General features: G+C 29.2%; 1 protein-coding gene across 1 annotated transcript in view; it reads right to left on the bottom strand.

Annotated features, from left to right (window-relative positions):
* SIFaR (SIFamide receptor) overlaps positions 1 to 23226 on the bottom strand; it is an 86569-nt gene that overhangs the window by 63055 nt on the left and 288 nt on the right. The window contains exon 1 of the mRNA XM_088271382.1: positions 23015 to 23226. This exon is cut by the window's right edge and continues 288 nt beyond it. Coding sequence (XP_088127508.1) covers positions 23015 to 23226 — 212 coding nt within the window. The remainder of the gene's footprint in view (positions 1 to 23014) is intronic.

The following is a 23226-nucleotide window of genomic DNA, read 5'->3' as shown; positions in this document are numbered from 1 at the left end:
GATTAAAAAATTTATAAATAAAAAAATAAATAAATAAAAAATCATTTGTATTACCGTGTTTGGTACTAAGTTTTACTTAATAATGTTGAAAAGTAAAAACAAATATGTTAATTTCACTTGGCGAATTATTTCACCAATGATTACGATGCATTCCGCATCAATTTCAAACATCGTATACTTAATATGGTGATTGAAAATAATGCGGAGTGCGTCGAAATACAATATTTTTTTTTGAAATATTAGTGTTTCTTAGGTTAAATTTAAATAAAATGGATAGATTTTACCGCAAAGTCATAGCCGAATGAATGAATGATGATAATTTATTAAAAATATATTTCTTACTTGCATAAGTTTCCATAAGTTTAATTTATAAAAAATATATTTCTTACTTGCGTAAGGTTTGTTTTTGTTTTCAATTAAGTTTAAATTAATACATTGTACTCAATAAATATTGCTTCAATTATTATTTTAGTGTTTATATAAGAAGAGTAATTTTCAGCCCCGCAATATTAAAAGAGTGTAAAAGTTGTGATTGATGACATTTACTAGGAAACCAAAACACCAGAACAGGGTTGACATTCACTTGATATACCTACGTACAGAAGTGCCTAACCCTTATTTTATGAGTCTTTTATATCTGATCCTTATTCAAATAAGTAAAACGAAAAACAGCCTTAAGGTTCCCTTAACCTATATTCAAACGTTCATTGAAATCATTTTTTTTTCTTCTGGAAAACCTTTAACGTAAAATTTCTGAGATTATAAGCTTTTATATGCCATCTTTTAAAAAAATATATTCATTTGAAATCAATATTTTATTTTTATTTTTATAAACCTCCACCTTAAGATTTTATAAGCAAAATATATTTAAATAATAAAAATGGATGTAAGAGGAGATAAAGGAGGAAAAAAGAGGAAAGATTTTTTTAAATCGACACATTAATTATATAATATTAAAATGCGAACTGAAATTAATTATTTAAGTAGATATCAAAATATTTTTTGAAAGACAGGAAAATATTTATGGTATTTTGTTCCTTTTGTCAGTACACAAGATGCATGGTTTGGACAAATACAGAAGTATCTCGATCGTTATTTCATCAGAAATGACGTGATCTATAGTTTGCTTTGATTCCACTCCAGAGTATATTACATTTATGTTGGCCGAATTCGACATTAAAACCGGGACCTCACGTAGGACAGGAAAATGAAAAACGAATCCTTAAAAACCCAAAAAAAATAAAAAATGTATTTAAAATTCGCACAATAGGATTTTATGCGGTTTGAGCTTTTTTTTAAAAATTAACTAATCTGAGTAGAAGCGAAGTGGAGAGGTTAAATTGTAGGCAATAACGAGAAAAAGTCGTCCCCTTAATACGGAAATGGTAAGTCCCCATGTGGTCAAAAATATTTAAAGATTTTAACACAATCTAGCAGAGAATTACTTTATTAACAAATTAATTATTTCACGTATTAGTTTAATATTTCCACGATTTGTATGAAAAATAAAAAAATAAATGCTACACAACTAAATTCTTTTTATTGTAAAAAGCAAACGAAAAATATAAAACTCAAGTTCATTTATTATACGACTCGCATGAATTAAAATAAATAAAAAGTACCAAGTGAAAAAATATCATTTTAGACATTTGAATAATTCGAATCACAGATCACAATTTGTGACATAATTAAGAAAACTTCACGATAGTAAATTCAATGATTAGTACAAAAATAGCAAAAAATTTCTAATAAAATGGAGAAGTGCAAGAGTAATGTGAAAGATGCCTTACTCCGTATACCAAGTTAAGTTATGAAGAATCATAAGCGGTTATATTCTTTTAAGTATATATTTCAAATTATCACCTGCGCTAAATTCTTGAAATTCTCTAAATTCTTATTTTAAGTTCATACTTTAAACCGTGGACGTGTGTTATTTTCTAGATGATTCGGAATGTGTTTTTTTCTTCTTTTCCTTATACTTTCCCCAGACTCTTAAGGAATATCTTGAAGTTTTAAAAACCTTTCAACCTCCAGAGTCAATTATTCATTATTTATATACAAATATTTTTAAAAAATAAAGAATATCAGAAATAAAATAAAAATAAATGATTATATTAATAAATACAATGATTAAAAATTCAAAAAATGACGTAGGTCAGAAACGATAATATGTGTGATGATTTTCAAAAGACAATTAGAGGCATTACAAAGTTAATTAAAAAAATATACATATGATACTTTTAAGATTGTCGTCTGAGAGTATACGAATACGAGTAATATAACATATACTTACACATGTTATGTAATATTAAAAATACAAAGTCTTCAAATTGAAATCTTCATTTAAGAAAAACCATTAAATATTTAAAACAATAAAGCCCTTTTCCATTTTTTTAGCTAATTTCTTATATTTAATGTGAGTTTTAACAAAAATAAAAAAATTATCATTTTTTATCGATTAGGAAAATTTCTTAAATGTTTACCCACAAAGAAATGTTGAAAATGAGCAAGTAATTTTGCACAAAAACCAATTTTGTCTCACCTATTTACTCCCATAAAAAATCTGATTTGAATTCCTTGAACGTGACAATGTGATTCGCATTTGCTACATTATCAGTACCTACTCGATATACAGTTTTAGTATGAATTTTATCGTTATCGAATATAAGCGTGGAATCCAAAAGAGATACTAAAGAATAAGGAAGGGGAGATGAACATGAATTTAATAAAAGCTTGGATTTTTCAACGCTTAGGATAATATTTTTAGGTTAAATATATTTAGGTAGGTACATATATAGTGTAACCTCTGTATTTATCAAAAATTTATTCCCAAAAGCCTAACTGAAGTCCGTATATACATAAAATATGGACTACATACATACAAGCAAGAGCTCTTATCTGTGCAGCATCTTTCACCGCTCTCTAATTTAAACCAGGTTTTTTAGATCATTGTACTACATACATAACACCTGTCTGTTCTTTTGCTGCTCACTCCAAATCTTTGTCCCTCTTCTCTTATTCCCAGAAGCGTGATGTGTCCTATCATCTTCCTTCTACAGTTTTTTTTAAAATTATTTGTAATTAACAGTTTTTTAAACACATTTTTTTCCTGTAATTTCAAACCATAAGTTAGCATTGTATAAACATCCGCATATTATTTTGAAGCCTACGTGTGGTTCAAAATGATTTAAACTTTTGATTAAAGCTTTCAATCTGCTGTGGCATATGGTATGGTTAATATTCTGGGACGAAGTATGTTTTTAACGAGCTTATATTTTTAAAGTACGCCGTATATTTTTAACGAGAGTATGTACAGTTATATGGAGAATTCCACAATTTTTCAATCTTTACATCCAATGGTGATAAATATTTTATGGAGCTAAAAATATTTCCACTTATAATTTATCCACATTAACTCGCTGTTTTTTTTCGAAACAGTAGGTATTATACGTACATATCCGTTTAAAATGATTTATATGTAACTTTTTCCTAAAAACAGCATTTAAATATACTTTCTGTGGAATAAGAGTAGGTATCCGTTCATTGCTAGTATTTTACATAATTAAGATTTAATCTTAGACACGTCTCACTATCATAATTGAAGACTTTAACCTAACAACTGAAGGAAAATGATACAGAGAACACTGAAAATATTTGACTTGAAAAAATAGTCGAGGAGATATAATATATGTTTAAAAATTGTCTAATAATCATTAAAAATGCGAACAGGATCATTTCTATGGTACTTTTGTGCCAAATATTTTTTTGGCTGACTCCTACTGTTTGCCTACGTAGTGTAATAGTCAGCACTTCTGACTACCGTACTGGATGTCTCGGGGTTGGTTTCCATGGAATTCAAAAATTATATTAATATTTTTTCACTGTAATATTACCTTGAACTGTTTGTTACCCAAAGCGCAGAATTGTCTTTATATAATAAATTATAAAATTAACGTTGAATTAATTTGTTCCAATGCCATATGTACCACAGGGTGCACAGTTAAGGGTGAATAGTAGTGGTATGAAGTAACTTACTAGTAGGTATGTATATGGATACGAGTGTAGGAAGAGAATTTTAAAAAGAATGTAGCAATTAATATTTCCTGTGCGCTCAATAATTAAACAGTCGTTAGATTTTAATTTTACTCTTCAATGAGTATACACTAATATTGATTAAAATACGATTTGTTGTAAAATAATGGCAAACACGAAGAACTCACAAAAAACTTATAGAAAAAATAAAACAAACCCACGCATTAGTGATTCCGTTTGTCGATGTCATTATTTACATTTGATTCGTTTAAATGCAAAATCAAAAAAAAATTATCTATGTCAGAGAATTGACTTTCTCGAATTCGATCAGATATAAAACAGAGAGTAAATGAATAATTCATTTACGTATATAGAAAGTTTAAGTCGCGATATTAAAAAATGGTGCACTTGATAAAAAAAAACATTAAACGAAATAAAAAACAGAAATATCGTAAAATTTTATAAACTATAAACTTAATTTATTCAACATTTAATTACAATAATACAAATTTAACAAAAATGGTAATAACCTGGCATTAAACAAATATTATTAAAAAGCACTTGGCTAAACATTTCACTTTCCTGATCTATCTATGAAAGATCTATCTTTCAATTTACTTTCATTTATCTTCATCTTTTCTCGTTCACTACTCCTTCCCACTCTCCCAATACGCTACATTTCCACTTGCTTACAAATGTCACTCGGGCAATAACAATATATTTCAAGTTATAAAATTCAGTTAGGTTATTACACTCCTTTTTATTATTATTGTGAGTTAAACCACGTCTCAAAAACATTTACCGTTTTAAGTGTTCAATATACTCGAATAATGTAAATATCGTGTAACAATTGATTAATTATTTTTGTATTTTTTTATTTGTTTTCAATGTGTTTTATATGAACTTTTGTATCACTACTACAAAAGTTCTAGAAACATTTGTACTAAAGAGGCGTTACGTTTTATGTATAGCAGTTTATTAACTAACTAACTGTGCTCAAATAGAGGTCTCAGCTTTACTTATATTTTTTTATCATCAAAACGCGTATGGTGTGCATTACTGTATGGCTGCGAGACATGGTGCTTATCTGATAGAGATAAGGAAACGCTTAATGCGTTCGAGTTATGGACCTATAGAAGAATGGTAGGGATATCATGGAGAGATCATATCTCGAACGAAGTACTACGAATAATAAGAAAGAAGGCAACTACACGCGACTATCTCCTTGGAGATATCGACAAATGGATCGGTCACGTGTTGAGACAGGAGGGTTTCCTGCACCTAATAATAGAGGGTACGATAGAGGGAACAAACGCCAGAGGACGCCCACGCCGCGAATAACTTTGCGACTTATACGAGGACATGGGCTGTTCAACGTATGAAGAGCTAAAGAGGGTGGCGCATAATCCGCAATATTAAGACCACAGCTAGTAAATATATTAAAGAATGAACGTTATGGGTGTTAATCATTGGTAATCATAAAGGGATTACTTAAACCAGAAAATGACCACGGAATAAATACCACGAATTTTATATTCACAACTCAATAAACTTCATCTCTGTTAAGATATTAATAAAAATCAAACCCTAAGTTCACATATGTGGAACCAGGTACTCTAGAGTTTAAATCAACAAATTTGAATTTATGGTTACAAAAATGAAATTGAACTAGATAAAATGAATCTGTGTGAATCAATGATAATTAACCAGATTATTTAGTTGGTTTCAAAATACTGACAGTTACAATTTTGGTATGGATCAAGGAAGTGATTTTATCGTTAATAAAAGAGGAAAAACTCGTAAAGAATCCTGAAGGATTGTGAACAATTAGGTACGTACTTATTCAGTAAAACTTTTTAATTAATAAAACGTGAGACGTAATTAATAAGCGATTATTATCCCTTCAGAGTTCCCCCCCCCCGACTTTTAATTAAATAATTGATATCATAATATTTTATAAGACCTGAACAACTTTGAAGGCCATACAAAATCATCGTTGATAATTTTGAAGAAATATAATTAAAAATGTAATTTGGTAAGAAATATTATTTCTAACGTGTTTTAAATTTTTATAGTTCAGTGTTTACTTTTATTTTTTCATGAATACAGTAATAATGAAAATATTAATTTAAAAAATAATTAAAACTTTTAGGTTTTAAAACCATATAAAGTTAAATGGTAAAATACTCAATTCCAAATATTTACAATTTAAAGTAACACACAAATAATGTTACTTTTACGTTTTAAAAGAAAAACTAATTAAGAGTGTAGTTGAAAAGGTTAAAAAATTTCTGCGAGTAGAAGATACTGAAAGATTTTTAACTCTATAGTAATAGCAATGATTATGTAGTTTTACAACTGTATGTCCGTTTAAATTGCCTCTTTTTTCTTCGTAGGCTACCCCCAAGTGAGTGGACGTATAACACAATAATCTACAATATAGAGTTATCAAAAAACTTTCACCCGAATTCATATCGTCATATTGTTTGAAATAGTAGTAAAACCCTCCTCCTCCGCACCCCAATGGTGCATAGGGCTTGATCGTTTACATATGAAGGAAAGGTGATCAGCCCTCCGCTTCAGGTACCAGTCCAGGGTAATATTGAATAAATATGACAGTGAAAAAATCACTTATATTTATTTTACCCCCCTTGGGAATCGAACCCGGGACCTCCAGAACGGTAGCCGAGCGTGCTGACCATTACACTACGAAGGCGGACAAAAAATTGTTTGAAATAGTAAAAAATAATAATATTTTTTTTAACGAAACATTTTACATTATTGACAGATTATTGTAATGACTCTTAAGTTTTTTTTAAAAATAAGGATATTATTTTTCATGTAAGAGTTTTTACGACTTAATTAAGAGCAATCAATATCCAGCCACTGCCAATCAGATAGAAAACGCACAGTCCACCACCGTAGTGTAATGATTCTCATATTTAGCTGCGGTGCTGAAAGCCTGGGGATCGATTCCCAGTGTGGGTCGTCATAAATATTAGTGACTTTTCAGTCTAATATTTATTTTTAAATTACCATTTTAGTCAGTATAAGATTGTGTTAACCGTTTTCAATGGTCTTATATGTATTATGCCAGGGTAACTCTCTTCTCTAACTGATCCCCGTAATTTTCTATTGGAGAACGGTGATAGCCGTAACTTGTCACTAGGAGCTAGTCGTTATCCTTTCTTACACAAGGTTCTCAGAAGATATATCACACGATAAGGGTTTCTTGTTTTTATTTTTTTTTGTAAAACTGAAGGTATTTAGTGAAAACCAATGCAAAAACAAAGAAACAGTGATCTAAGAAAAACATTTTTTTTAATGTGGATGTTTCGTTAAAGGTTGAGACACCTACATATAATTTAGAATACTTTTATATGTACCTACGTGTCTTAACTGTTCTTGGCCTTATCGCGAGTTACTTTAAAGTAACTCATTTAAGTGAGTACAAAATTTTACTACTGTATGTAGTTTAGTTTATTTGTATTCAATCTAGGTAGTTATTATTGTTTTTATTTCATGTGCTTTTAAAAATGAGTTTTAAAAACATTTACCATTCAAAATGATCTTAAATGATTAATATTTTTAATTATCTTTATTATGTACCTACATGTACATAATTTTATAAAAAAAAATATTGTAAATTGGCGCAAAAAATATTAAGTTCACTGTTATTGATGTAAGCATTTAGATTATGATTATAATTAATATGTTATTGATTAATTGATGCTTGCGTAAAAGTTTTTATTACGATACCCGAAACAAGAACTTTGTAAGTTTTTACTTTTTAGTAATAAAGTTTGTAACATATAGAAATCTAGTCATAACTATTGTCAGGAGACAATAGTTGCGAAGAAATTTTATTCTTATATTTTTTTGAAACTGATTTTATTGGTTCAACAGACTAGCATTTGAAATGTATTATTATTATTATCTGGTCTAGTATCAATAATATCACTTTGTCATTCTATTTTGTTTCCTCGTATTTTGAATACTAAAATTAGAAAATAAACTTATTTATAAATAAAGTCTAACGATTTAACGAAGGGTTGATAAATAATGGTGATCGTTATGTATGTACATATGTTGATTATATACATAAGTATATACAATAGATCCTGAGCCTTTACAAATAGTGACACAAGGGATCGAAAGTCAAATCAAGCAAAGCGATTGGCCGAGAAAACGAATAGTCTTTCCGGAAAGTGTTTTTTACTCTAGTTTCTGAGAACAAGGCCAAAAGGCACCAATGATAAAGTACAGCATGGGAAGGATCAAATTTGGGACCTTCCAGCACTGTTAGTCTATATATTAGTAAGTATATATATATATATATATATATATATATATATATATATATATATATATATATATATATATATATATATATATATATATATATATATATATATATATATATATATATATATATATATATATATATATATATATATATATATATATATATACATAAATAATTATATATTAAGAGGAAGAAAACTTTTTTTCTTTAAAGTTTGCAGTTTGTAAGGAGAGACAAAAAAAACTATATCGTAGCATTGAAAAATGTTTAATATCTATATCTATGTATAGTACAAGCTTCAGGACATTCCGCGTTTCTTCTGCATACCCTTTAAACGGCGACGAAGGAACTTATCTCGTTAGCTTGATTGTGCTTATTATAATAGGCTTCGCTTTCCAGAGCGGTGCAAGAAACTTCCTGCCATCAATTGCCCCAGTGATCCGCACCCTAGTCTGTTAACAAGTCAACAAAAACTAACTTTACATTCAACATACGAGATCTGCTTATCAAATGGATGCGAAAGTTTAACATTTTGAATCTTGTTCTAACTTTCCCCATTTTTAAAAATTGAAATCAAGAATTATAGTTTATTGTAGTTGCCTAATTAAATTTTTCAGTTCACTCAGTTTTGATCTCATTTTATTGACTATTTATATATATATATATATATATATATATATATATATATATATATATATATATATATATATATATATATATATATATATATATATATATATATATATATATATATATATATATATATATATATATATATATATATATATATATATATATATATATATATATATATATATATATATATATTATACTAGCAGACATGAGAAGAGACCGGATAGAAGATAATAAATTAAATACAAAAATATTTGAAAGAAACAAATACTTAGTTATTAAAATGGTAGGGTCTAATACGTAATGTTTTATTTAATCACATACTCGAATTATGAATTCCTATAATGTGTATATATATATATATATATATATATATATATATATATATATATATATATATATATATATATATATATATATATATATATATATATATATATATATATATATATATATATATATATATATATATATATATATATATATATATATATATATATATATATATATATATATATATATATATATATATATATTTATATATATTATACTAGCAGACATGAGAAGAGACCGGATAGAAGATAATAAATTAAATACAAAAATATTTGAAAGAAACAAATACTTAGTTATTAAAATGGTAGGGTCTAATACGTAATGTTTTATTTAATCATATACTCGAATTATGAATTCCTATAATGTGTATATATATATATATATATATATATATATATATATATATATATATATATATATATATATATATATATATATATATATATATATATATATATATATATATATATATATATTATCTGCAAACCATTCCTATTTATATTCCAATTTCCTAACTTATCTGTTTTGGCCAGCACAATGAGAGATAACCTTGAGCATAATGAGAAAGTTAAGAGGATTCTAAACGAGTGATAGAACCGTTGTACTATTGTGGAATTTCTTTATTGTTTTCCTATCATGGTGAGACGCACTCAACTCTTGAACTGGTCATTTCCACAAGATTTATCAACGTAAATGTTACTAATATTTTATTTAAAACGGAAATCAATAAACGCTTTCCTCTTTTTTTACGAAATGAAATATTTTCAAGTTGGCTGACATAAATTGACTACAAAAAAACTAATTTAGATTCAAAGACCCGGATATTCTAGAATATTGGAATCCGAAAAAAACTAAATGTAAACTGATTTATTGAGTTGGTGCTTATTTTGTACAATGCCATGTTAAATTAAATGATAGCATCTTTGTATTAACATTACATTTTGAATTCATTTTTGTATACGCTGTTTTGATATCATATATTAATAGATAGAATATAAAAGATAGTCAACATACATATTCAACATAACTCAATAAAAATTATTCTCTTAAAATTTTTTTTTCTATATTTGTATTTAACTATTAAAACTAACTCAAACGAGTTTTTGCCGGTTAACGAACTTTCATCGGCTGCTTAAAGGTATCACTTTACACATTTCATAAAATTCACCATTCTACATATGGTTTACAAACAAAGAAGTCAAATTTTGAAAGTAGCACTTAGTTCGAGTGATAAAATGGTATATAATTTATATTCTATTCAGTTGAATGTTCATCGCAAAGAAATTTTACGGAAACATATCGCTTACTCCTTTCAACAACGTCATATACAAAAAAACTTGATTTTTCAGGAGATCGTTTTTAGAGTTTAAAATATAATGAAATGTATTGAAAATAAGTATCAAGCCACTTATTGAACTTTTTATTGTGCAACAGATCTTTTTAAGTAAAACCTGAATGTTTTTTCTTCATTTAAAAAATATTAATAACATTTAAAAAAAATAATAAAAAATACCTTTTCTTCAAATGCAAAAACAACACTTTCTGCCCTGTAGCGGGTAAATATTAATTTTTGACTAACGTTTTACTTAGTAAATACTACTGTTTCTTAAAATCTACTTTGACACGTGTTTCGATGGATTCCGCATAATTTTTCAACACCATAAAAGATTTCTACTACTTTAAGTACTCACTTCTTTGAAGTTCGAGTAAACTGGTTGAAAAATAAGGGTACAGTGGTAAATGTTTCACAGAATATAATGTGATAACTTAAACTGTCATAATAACAGTCCCTTTTGGTTTGTGAGGAACCAAGGAATCCAGGATTTATGTTTAAAATGTTGAACTCCCATAATACTCGTTATCTAAGTTTTATTCACCATAAGTTAATGAAAGCAGAAATATGAAGAGTTGAAGTGGTGTTGAGATTTTCGGGTCAATAGGCCGTAATTGTGTCACTCAGGTAACATTACCCACATACTCCAGCAGGAAATAAATCAAGGGGCTCTGTCTCTCTTCACATCTTTACGATATTGTGCTTCCGTCGTATCTTCCGTTTTCTAGTCTTCTGAATGCAAATAATCTGGCAAAGTAAACTTAGTGAAATTAATTTAATATTGAGGAGATGCATGAACGTGGAAGAGGCGAAGAATGTTTGCAAAGACAGAGTGGTGTGGCGTTTTATTCTCTCTGCCTACCCCTGCGGGGAAGCGGCGTGATGGTTAGTTAGTTAGTTAGTTAGTTTTTAATATCAAGGTGAAAATAATATTAGCATTGTTGCATTCATTATAAAACGTCTTTAAAGTAAATTACTACCTCAAGAAATATATACTTAGTATATTGTTGTCAGATCAAAGAATGAATAAAAAAAATAAAATTTTCAGCAAATGGTTTTATTTTTATTTTTTTATTTGTATACATTTATTCAAATCACAGTTTTTTTTTATATATAAGTATCTAGAACTTTTTTTGCAGAGACCCACCGAGCCACCTTGTTTTTCTTGTCTGTGGAGTTAAATGAAACTATGTAATCATTTAACTTATACTGCAAAGCGTATACGGTTCTTTGCCAAATAACACATTTTCGACTATCGACTATTCGACTTCGAATAAATAAAAGCAGTTTAAAAATAACTCTTTTAAATTAAAATTTCCCTTGGTAAATTATTTTTTTATATCAAAATTTATTTTGTCACCCATGTCAATAGGTTTTACGAATTAGTGGTTAAAATCTAGCTGTTGAAAATGAAGATTCAATAAAGGACAGACTCAGAATATTGTAATTTACATATGGTATATTAAGCTTCAAACTGCCTTTTCTGCAAAACAATGTATGATGCAATGTATATGCTCGAATGGATAAGAAAATAATGCAAGGTTCTCAACCTTATAATCGTTAAAATGAAGAAAGGTGTGTTGAGATGGTTTGAGCATATGAATCGAATGAGCGAAGAAAAACAAGATAAATCCAACGCGGTTGGTAACAGAAAGAGAGGAAGACCGAGGAAAACCAAGCATGATCAATTATTTTAAATACTTGAAAGTTGTCAGATCAGGAATCGGTATGAATGAGGAGATGCATGAATGTGGAAGAGAGAAATATTTTTTTCAAATACAGATTGTTATGTTGTTTCTTTCTCTCTGCTCACCCCTGTAGAAACGTTTTACTTTCTTTGGACTAAATTTAAAATAATTTTAAAAAATGATTCTAAATACATACTTAGATTTAGAGTTGCACAAAATCGAATTTATGGTAAAAAATATTGTATTCCAATTTGTATTTACACAGCATTGACTACATTGTATTTAATGCAGGTTCACGGATTTAGCGTAAACAATTGTATCGTTGAATCGTGATTTGACCAAACATTTTAATTTTTATAGTTTTAAACGACGGATAAGATATTTATCTCTTATCCTGATAGATTGGTAAAAGAGAATAAATCCCAAAGAGTTTTTTCCACCAAAAGCAATTTATCAATTCACCAAGATTTTTCGCGGGCCATACGAGTCACGGGCGTCGGGATTTTCGCACGTAAAAAAGGGAAATGTTTTCACTCGCATCTCGCTTTCCTCCCCGCCGCATAATGGAACAATCCATTCCGAGTGTTGTGACGAGAATGGAGGGTTGGCTCGATAGCTGCGAAATATATAGGGCATGCTTGTTGCAGCTCATTCGGCGTAGCGGGCTGCCTGTGGAGGGCGGAGAGGGGTAGAGGGGTAGAGGGGCGCCCCACCTCCCGGGGTCACATTCTACCTGAGACTGAGACGAATCTTGCCAATCCATCTGTACTCGTGACACGTCGGAAGTTGTAACGCAGTATGATATCCTGATGGCCCATCGTGTAGCGGTTCCAATGTTTTAGGTTCCGGACTTGATTCGCCGCAAGAAATTATATACATTATAATAATTTATATTTTACCTTTTTTATCTCAACGTAGATGAAAAAGAATATGAAAGTCTAAGTCCATATTCTTCTTCATCTACGTTAATAAAAGTTCCCAGCGGGGTACCCAGAATTGTGAATATGGATTTGGACCCGAAAATAGTAGTGTAACATTTTTAACATTTTTCCATTTATGTCATACCAAAAGCAAAAACCTATAATATAATAAAAAATTGCCTTATACACACAGATTCTTAATTAATCTAATAAATTATATGTATATTTATATATATATATATATGTATATATATATATATATATATATATATATATATATATATATATATATATATATATATATATATATATATATATATATATATGTATATATGTATTTTTATATATATATATATATAAATATATATATATATATATATATATATATATATATATATATATATATATATATATATATATATATATATATATATATATTTATACATATATATATATATATATATATATATATATATATATATATATATATATATATATATATATATATTTATACATATATATATATATATATATATATATATATATATATATATATATATATATATATATATATATATATATATATATATATATATATATATATATATATATATATATATATATTTATATATATATATTTTTATAAATATATATATATACATTTATATATATATATATATATATATATATATATATATATATATATTTCATTCAGAATTCAATCAAATTTCCTTTAAAAGCTTGCGGTTAATAATCATTCTTCTAATTTCTCTGCTTTACAATCAATGTGGATTCCATTGCAAGTTTTTCGTAAAAAGTTTTTATTTTAATTTTTATCAGGAAATAAATTTAGATATCCAAGATAGCTTCTTCGAGGGAGTGTGGTGATATTTTTGAAACTACAATTGCATTTCAGTTAAATTTTCATTAAACCTTAGAATGATGGTAGGAACACTAATTTTCACGTTTGCAGATTCATGAATATATTATACAATACAATATTCGTTTGGCGTGTTGAAATGCACGTAGGCACTCGATCCAGGTATGTTGATAAATGATTTATTTAGTAAATTCGTAATGAGGACCGAACGCGAAAGGTCGACATTATAAACCTTACATCACAAGGCGGGGGGTGCAGTGACCCGCTGACCCGGCCAGCGGCCTCGTGGCCTACTTGCCGCCCACCCCGTCCCGCCCGGCGCCCGCCCCGCCCGCCACCCCCCACCGGCAGACAGCGTGGCTGCACATCGCCTTCCATACACTGTCACATATATGCGAACAGACAAATATGCACATTTTCCTATTTTTGCAAATGAATTGCCTAAACAACTGTAATGGAAGTCGAAAAGTTGGGGAAAAAAGCTTTTTAAAACTGAATTTTCTTTCGAATAACTGGTCTTGATAGTAATTTTACTTTTCCATTTCGTGGAGAAACGCAGTTTATTGAAATACACAAAAAACTATTTTAGAGATTTTCAACAAATATCTGGCGACTCGGTTTCGCCATTACTGATATTATTATATTATCTTATCTTATTAGTTAAGTGTTTGTACAAGGGTTTCTAAACCTGAGAATATGCAGGATTTCTCGACTTATGATAGATTCAACGACTTAGACGCGGTCGTGTACGTAGATCTCGGTAGATAGATTCCTAGACATCGATTGTAAGTTGCAAATCAAGTACCTACCATAAAAACGGAATAACAAGAAAAACTGTATTTTCAAATCAATTAAAATTTAGAATTTTGATGCTTTTGACATTTGCCTTTATGTGAAACGAATAATATTTCCTGCTCAGTACGAACAGTTGCAAGGATTTCCCTAAATCCATTGAATTTATTTGTTTTATTTTAAAGAAATCTTTCCCGAAGATCTATTCCGGAATTGGAGACTGCACATTTTGATATAAACGCGATATTTATTTTTAAAACAAATTGGAAAATAGTTTTTTTTATTAAAAAAAAATGTATTCTATGTTAAGTAATATAAGCCCGAGATGACATGTGTGTGAACTTTGCACCGAACAAAATCTCGAATCCCATCACAACTGTAAGTTTACATTAAAAGAGAACCAACCAAAAAGAGTTTACAGAATTCTCTGTTTTTTAGGTCCAGGACCGGAAGGAAGGAAGGAATAGCGGAGAACCGTGCCTCGAGTCTCTGACATTCCGGGAGACCGCGACGCGAAGCACAGAAAGCTGTGAGTTAAATCCAAAATAACGAATTAAAACTTGGATTTTTAAAATCTTAGATCTCCAGTATTTAGGTTATACCGTATGTTACTTAGTAACAATATTTAAATTTGATGGAAAAGTTGTTACATAATTGAACGAGAAATAATCAATAAAATTGCATGCAAGAATACGTTTATGAAACAGCCTTCCTTGACACAATTCCGCGGTGTTTTACCCCCACCTGCATACCACGAACAGTGTACAGGGCTCTCTATAGTCTTCACCCTTTGATGTGTACTCTCGCCTTAAATGTACATAGGTGCCTGTACCCTCGACCCTAAATCCTGAAATATGAATTATAATAAAATAAATATTTCCTACACTCCGCGGTGAACTAGTTAGCGAGTTTGGCTACATCGGATTCCGTAGTATGTAAAGTGAGCAAAAATGTGGGATTAAATATCGTAAGATAGTCAATTTGTATATCGTTACTACTCGTATAGAAATACGATACGTCAGCAAGAATGCTATCGCGACGTTTCGTATTACTTTTCTGCGTATAGACGATAGTCATCAGCCCCGGTAATAACAATATTACCAACAGCGTCTTAACGAAAGGGATTCCTTTCCACCATATGGTACTAATATTATAGTAAAATCAAAAGATAACAAAAACACACACACACACAGACAAACGTAAATATATAAATATATATATATATATATATACATATATATATATATATATATATATATATATATATATATATATATATATATATATATATATATATATATATATATATATATATATATATATATATATATATATATGTATTTATAAATACACATATATATATATATATATATATAATATATATATATATATATATATATATATATATATATATATATATATATATATATATATATATATATATATAAATAGATATACACTTTCTTACATAGAGCAGCAAGTTTTATAATTTTATAAAATAATATTTTCTAGATTTTTATTCTTTTGATTAAAAAAAATTATGACAGTTGATAAATTGAATTGAGGCGAAAGCGCCACGAGGAATGAGGCTTGAGGAATGTGTTATTTGTTTCTTATTTATTTAATACATAATTTCGCAAGTATATAATTTTTACCCGTAATACGTGTGTATTTTTACGTAGTACGTACAATATTTTACGTTTTGTATATGTGTATATATTCAAACTATGATATTCAATATGTGTCCATATATAGTGAACAGGTACAAGTACTCGGTTTAAATTCCATTGGACCGGCCTACTAGAAGTGGATAACCCCCCGAGGGGTGCACACATATAATCCAACAAAATAACTAATTATTTATTCAATTATTATTTTGAATTAATTCTATTTTACCTGTTGTCAAACCAAATTTTATTTAATACAAAATGACAAATAAATAATTAATTATGCGGTAACAGTATTAAAAAACAAATGCATACTTTTTTATCATTAATTTTGCATAAAAATGCAAAAAAAATGTTTTTCAAATTTAAATAGATTGTATTAGACACTAAATTTTCATCATGATTAAAATCAAAATACATTTAACAACAGAGACCAAGCATCTCGAAGAAGTATCTACATAAAGTGATCACTTAAGGTAAGCCAAGGCCAGGTCGTAAGCCAAGCTTTAATCCCAAGGGATGCTAAAACTTCCATCTCCTCTTCGTATGAAAAGAATAAATTACTTTGTCTCTGTTGAGACACCTATCATATAAAACTTATTTTGTATGAAATAATACCACTCACGAAAAAACGGTTTCATACAGCCAATGAAGTGATAGCGTTAGTGAAATTTTAAAATGGGAATCACTCCGTCGGTTGAGCAAAAATGTTTTTCCAAGGTAAAAATTGACAATTATTGGAATATTTATAGAGTGGATGCAGGGTCTAATCATACTTCCGGGCAGGTCGGCTGTCCAAACTCAAAACACAGTAAGGGAAATTTTTTTGTAGAAGGTATTATATGCGTTTTTGGACTAAGTAGATTCTACATACTTAGTCCAAAAATGCGAAAAAACCTACTACAAAAAAATGTCCCTTACTGTGTTTTAAGTTTGGACAGCCGAGGTGAAATATAAAGTAATAGCTTTGTTTTTAATTTGATTGAATCCGGATTAAATTCTCGTTGGAAATCGAATTTAAATCTCGATCATAAAAAAAAGTACCGTATGATCAATACGACCTTTAAGAGAAAATCAAACATTCACAAGGTATATAAAATGGTTTATTGTTTAAAGTCTACATTCTAAATTCTACATTTTCAAAAAAAAAAATTAAGGAAAAATAAATACCAATAAAGTAGATGTGAAAAAAGGAAAATCAAAGCATGCACGGGTAACGTGGTAAAAATATGAAGTGTTTTTAAAAAAAATAAATTAACAATCTTAGGCTGAGATAACGATTAAATAATTTTAAAATATACTGTACTGTTGTACTCGTATTTACAGTGAATGAAATACGGTGAAGGGTTAAAAGTTCAATCATTAATCAAAAACTTACTTTTGTATTTAAAGGATTATTCCTTAAAAGTGTAAGTATTGGTCACAATATTGCATTCGGGTCAATGTACTCTCTACTGCAGCGCTCAATACCCTCCCACACCCTCCCTTCCCGTCCAAGCGCCGCGCCACCACCCACTCCGTCGGCCTATGAGGATAATCCTTCATTTAATAATCATTTTTCCACTACTAGTAGTAGTACCTGGAGGAAAATTTGATATAAAGCATCGCGAAGATGAAAACATAGTTAACTCTGTTATCAAACGAAGTTTTTCGAACATTTAATCCTGCATAATGTTAAAATGTACTGGAGATATTCAAATATAGCCTCATCTAATCCAAGATACACAGAATATGGTAGGTACTTAAATTCTCACACCACTCTGTCCTTGCAAACATTCTTCGCCTCTTCCACGTTCATGCATCTCCTCATACCTCATACATACCCGCCGATTGTTACGACTCCTAACCTGACCACTTTCAAGTATTTGGCATACCTGATCGTGCCATGTTTTTCTCGGTTTTCCTCTGCTTCTTTTCCCAATAACATTCGCCTCATAATTTTTTTTACCGTTCTTTCCTCACTCATTCGTTCTATATGTCCAAACCATCTAAAAACACCTTTCTTAATTTTATCGATAATGCTTATCTCAGCTTTGCATTCCTTCCTTATTTCACTATTCGCACATCTATCATACATCGTTTTGTCGCACATTCTTCTGAGAGATCGCATTTTGACTGCATTCAGTCTACTTTCATCCTTCTTTTGCCAACTCCATGTTTCACTTCCATACTTTAGAGTTCCATACATTTACATATATATGTATATATATATATATATATATATATATATATATATATATATATATATATATATATATATATATATATATATATATATATATATAATATATATATATATATAAATATAAATATATATATATATATATATATATATATATATATATATATATATATATATATATATACAAATATATATATATATATACACACATATATATATATATATATATATATATATATATATATATATATATATATATATATATATATATATCAAAGAAAAAGTTTGAGCCAACAATATTGTCTTCGTAGTTCCACATAGGGATCAATATTAATTTTAAGTGGTGCACTAGTATTAATATTACATGATAATTTACAAACGGTTATCCTACAAGTCTAAAGTGAAATATTTAATTTAGCAACACCTTCTCAAATATCAAAGTGATTTTTTAAATCTTTATCCACTTATACATTGAATTGTGAACATTGTTCATAACATAAACTTTATAATATGATAGGTCTCTTGATATTCCTATACTTTGAAAAAACTGTAATAAAATAGGGTAACGTAAGGATGGGCTAAATTCAGTTATATGCGTAATAATAAGTAACAACAATACGTTATTTCTGCATTATAATCATGTCCTGCGTAGGTACCATTGGTTGTAAATAAGAAGAAATATCAAAATTTTATTTAAGATACCATCAATAAAAATGCATAAGTGGTTACCAACTTTTACATTTACATTCACACGAGATGGGTTGGGTAGTATCCTGAAGAGATCAAGTTAAGTCAATCAAAAGTTTTGTATTGCGTTGTAAACGGAGTAGGTGAAGTAGGTATATTGTTGTAAGTATTTGTATCCTGAGCCTAACTATCATATAAATATTCAAGCTCTACTGCTTCCAAGTGACTGAACTTTATTTCCGACTTCGCTGAATTCATTTTCTTTGTACTGGATGTAACAACAACCGAGGAACCAAAGTTATACAAAAATACACACTTGCTATCTAAAATAGCGTAGAATTTCTGAAGAGTGTATTTTATTATGAGAAAGAACGTGTAAAAGATTTTGAACCATTACTAACCTTTGAACTTACACCGTAATCGTTTATTTATTGTTGTTAAAATTCACAATCCGTTTAAATACGTAACTATTATTTCATAATTCTATTTCACCAACCTATGACGATCGTAAGTTCCGTACCTAGACTTAATACCTAGACTTCCATATTCTTCTTCATCTATGTTAATTTAATGTATGCTAAAATTAGAATCAAGTTGTGGTAGGTAGGGAATTAAATAAGGGTCCCCGACTCGAAGTTTACATTACTATCAGGTCACGAAAATACGACTATCGTTTTTGTTTTTCATTACTTTTTTATGTAAGAATTCATAGTAAATTCGTATTTATTAAAATTCCTAAACATAAAACATTTTGTTTGTGTTTCTTGGAATATTTCTATTCCATTGTCCTCAAAAGGTTAAGTAATTAGGAATTTCTACGTATGCAGATTAATATACCGTATACATGTATTTTATGAACTTATTTTAAACAGATATTAGTATTCTTATGATACACATAAATTTAAATTCCTTATTATTTTCTGAAAAGCTTCGGTCGAGGGGGGTCTCAAACCCCCTTCGATCTTTTACATCTTCTTTCTCAAAGTCCACGGCACTAACTACGGGGACGTACACCCGAATTACATATTCATTCAAAATTCGTTTCTGATTTTCAATTATTTTTTTGAATTAGACGTATTCCATAAGAAACTACCACCTTAATCAAATGTTTAACCAAATATTGATTGTATATTCAAAATAGTTTTAACAAGTTTTCGTTTCATCCGGTATTTGAATCCTTTTGGTCCTCGAATAAACTCGGTTTACTTCATACATAAGTTAGCAGACGAAGTCGGAAGACATTTGGTTTAATTACGGCAGTAGTTAAGGGCTTTTGTGTTTTGGATTAGATTTTTTCCTTTAAAGTTAAGGAGCTAAATTTATCGTTCTTTCCATAAAGTCACGTTCATAATTAATTTGGATCATTTCCCAATTATAATTGGTCAATAAATTTTGCTAGTCGTCTTTCCATTAAAAACATGCACGTATGTATGGTATTGTTATTGGTAAGTTTTACGGTATTTTTTTCAACATCTCTTTGTAACCCTATGTAAGACAATTATTCTATTTAACATTTTTAATTCTAACCCTCCCTCATCCGCACCTTATGAACCGTAGGGGACTGCGTCGTATCGACGCGGCGAAAACCCCCGACAAACTTGAGGTTCTGCACCACCGGTACCAGCGGTAAAATTAAATAAATGAGGAAAAGTTTTTAAAAATCACTTTTTATTTTAACCTCCTGAGAATTGAACCAGGGATCTTCAGCATGGTTGCCAAAATTGTAAATGACAACGCTATAAAAGCAGTCATTTTGTAATCATATCAAGATGAATCATATTATATTTTTAGCAAAGGTAAGGTAATTTCCCTTTTATTTATTTTTTATTAATGTCTATATTTACATTAAATTAAACTATTGATCAATTGTTATATTAGTACCTATACAATATGTGAAAAAATGTTTTGGGACTTATATTCAGCATCGGGGGCGCTGCAGCGCGCTGGTGTCGCTACTACGGGCTGACGCCTCTTGAAAGGATCAGTTGGGATCTGAAGGTCATACAGTGTAAATTGTTTGAAAAAAATACGCAATACCTACAGAAGTTTTTTTAGAATATTCTGCGGTGTTCCTATGTATGAATAAGCAAAACCTGCGGTTAACATAATATAACATAAATATCACGGTTGCGTATACGAGTATATAAGGTATTCATTAAATTAAGTATTATATTATGACCAATTCATTTTCAAATAAAATTGTCATCAAAAAAGCAAAGAAGATATCAAGATTTGAAATTGGATTCGATTTTAAATGAAGTAATTGCTTTACATACATAAAGTATGTAGGTACCTACTTACATTTATATTTGTCCGAGAGTGAAAAGTAGATTTTTGGGTGTGCAGATGTTTTATTCGACGTTGACGATAAACGTTTCACCTCGTAAAAGCATTTTCGATTTAGTAGACTCACAAATCAAATACAATTAAGTGTCCAATATATGGAGTTCTATAAAATAAATGCACTCCTAAAAACACTATTCCCTTTCTTTATTTCGGGGTTTGGTATACCGACAAGGCAAATCTGTTTATTTATAAGAAATTAATCTACTATCGATACAAATACGATGTATAATCGATCTCAAGTGCAAGATTAATCTTTAAAAAATATATAAGTATATCTTACAAAATTATACCCTCTACATCATCAAGTGCTTATAGCAAAAAACCAACAACATCAGTTATTTATCTTGCAATATTTACCTAATTTAAAAGGTTAATTTAAAAAAATACCTTACATAATTCAAAATACCCGATTCAACAAAGTTTGAAACCAGTTGTGCGTCATAAGCACTCTTTATTTTAAAATTGATATTTAAAAAATCATTAATTATTTAGATTACCTTCACTAACTCGGTAAAATACTCGGTTTTAATATTTTGTGTGACGTAATATTTATCAAATTGATCTATATTCTTCATATCATTTCGCATACTTACTTAAATAATTTAGAATCACTCACATGTTCGTTAAATTGTGCGTATAAAATGTTTATTAGTACAATACAACTAAAATGTTTAATTTAGATAATGATTTATTAAAAAAATATATATTGTATTTGCTGAATTATCCTAACATTTTTTCATTTGTCCACCTACGTCATGTAGTTGTTGGTGCGTTTGATTACCGTTCTGGAGGTCTCGGGTTTCGTTTTCTGGGGCTCAAAATGAATATAAGATTCATCACACCACTATTCAATAAAAATTAATAATCCAGGACTGGAACCAGAGGCGCAGGGCTGATTACCTTTTCTTCGCGTATTTAACTACCAAATTTATATACAATGCTATATCCGGCCCATGTACCAATGGGTGCGGATAAGAGTGACAATATTGTATTCATATGAATCTTTTTTTTTAATGTTTCATCTTCTTAAACATTTTAAAAATATTTTTTCTCTCAATTATTTTTTTTATTCGATTGCCCAAAAAACAATATTAAACATAAAAAACGCGTTATTTTACTTACTAGAAGACTTCGCAAAAGTTTCAGGGAATACGTCAGTACGCGATATTTGAAGGGGATCTTGTACGCGTGTAGATGTAAGGAATGAGTACTCACGAACGAAGATGTTGGACATGAGGGTGGCAGGAAGGCAGAACACGATGACCAGGATATCGGCCACGGCCAGGTTGACGATGAAGAAGTTGGTGACGGTACGCATGCGCGGGGAGCGGAACACCACGGCGATCACGAAGCAGTTCCCGACGAGCCCCACCGCGAACACGACCAGGTAGGCCACGCAGTACACGGCCGTCATGGCCACGTTGTGC

The sequence above is a fragment of the Brachycentrus maculatus genome, unplaced genomic scaffold (assembly GCF_059751285.1).
Source record: "Brachycentrus maculatus isolate JH-2025_06_01 unplaced genomic scaffold, ASM5975128v1 h1tg000439l, whole genome shotgun sequence".
Taxonomy (NCBI): Eukaryota; Metazoa; Arthropoda; class Insecta; order Trichoptera; family Brachycentridae; genus Brachycentrus; species Brachycentrus maculatus.
This window is presented reverse-complemented; position numbering and strand designations above follow the sequence as displayed.